Genomic DNA, 1,090 nt, shown 5'->3' on the forward strand with positions numbered 1-1,090 from the left:
CCCAACTTTGTTCCTGTGCTGACAGAGCTGTGTTCCTGCGACTGTCCATGGTGGGTGTCTTGATCGTGTCGCTGTACTACCAGCTGCAGTACGAGAGGGAGAGGACATCCTATACGTGTCCGGAGGAGGAAAATTTCTTCCCCAATGTCACGCGCTGTTGTGGGAACCCCATGTGGAAGATTCCAGACTCTCCCACGGAGGATGAGAAGGGGACGGTCAAGGTGGGTGTGTGAGGGGGTTTGGGGGTGGGTATATAGGGGTGGATATATGTGAGTGTGTGTGTGTGTGTGTGTGTATGGTGAGGGGGGAGGGGGTATATTGGGGTGGATGTTTGTGAGGGTGCGTGTTTGTGTGTATGTGTATGTGTATGTGGTTGTGGGAGGGAGTGTGGGGGTTTTGGGATTATGTGGATGTATAGGCGGGGGGTATAGTTGATGGGGTGGGGGGACAGAGTGGCATGTACGTTTGTTTGTTTGTGGGGTTTGCATATTTGTGTGTTAGTGTATGTGTGTATTTGTTTGTGCGTGGTTGTGTGCATGAGATCTTGCTCATTCGTTCATATTAACCCTTTAATTTTTCCATTTATCAAACAAATATTCCTCCTACCCCCTCCACCTCCCACCTCCACCTCCCACTTCACTTCCCCCTCCTCCACCTCCCCACCCATGTCTTTCTACCCCCAGTGCTGGGAGAGCTATGTGGGTCAACAGTTCTACAAACTGGCTGTCGCAGATTTTGCTGCCGTGACTCTCGCCACTCTACTGCTCAAACTGCCACGCAGGTAACTTCAGTACGGACCTTGAGGGAGCTAAATATAATCTCACACTGAAACTAGCATTGGCTAAATATAGCCTGTCTTTAAAATTATTTCACTCCTATGGGTTGCAGTTGGGAAATTTAGTTTGAAATCATACATTCACACACTCTTATGCACGCACGCACACTTACACATGCACATATATACTCTCTCACACACACACACACACACACACACTCTCTCACGCACTCACATTCATGCATACACTTATGCACACACACATATACACTCTCTATAATACTCATATATGCATGAATGCTCACACACACACAA

At 48.1% G+C, this 1,090-nt stretch overlaps 1 protein-coding gene across 1 annotated transcript in view; it reads left to right on the forward strand.

Annotated features, from left to right (window-relative positions):
- The window catches only part of LOC101863791 (transmembrane channel-like protein 7), a gene marked incomplete at its 5' end in the record, with an annotated part of 17,868 nt that overhangs the window by 12,425 nt on the left and 4,353 nt on the right, over window positions 1-1,090 (forward strand). Inside the window, 2 exon segments of the mRNA XM_005112225.3 lie at window positions 26-221; window positions 684-781. Of these exon segments, the coding sequence (XP_005112282.2) occupies window positions 26-221; window positions 684-781 (294 nt within the window).

This window comes from Aplysia californica, unplaced genomic scaffold (assembly GCF_000002075.1).
Source record: "Aplysia californica isolate F4 #8 unplaced genomic scaffold, AplCal3.0 scaffold01212, whole genome shotgun sequence".
NCBI classification, from domain to species: domain Eukaryota; kingdom Metazoa; phylum Mollusca; class Gastropoda; order Aplysiida; family Aplysiidae; genus Aplysia; species Aplysia californica.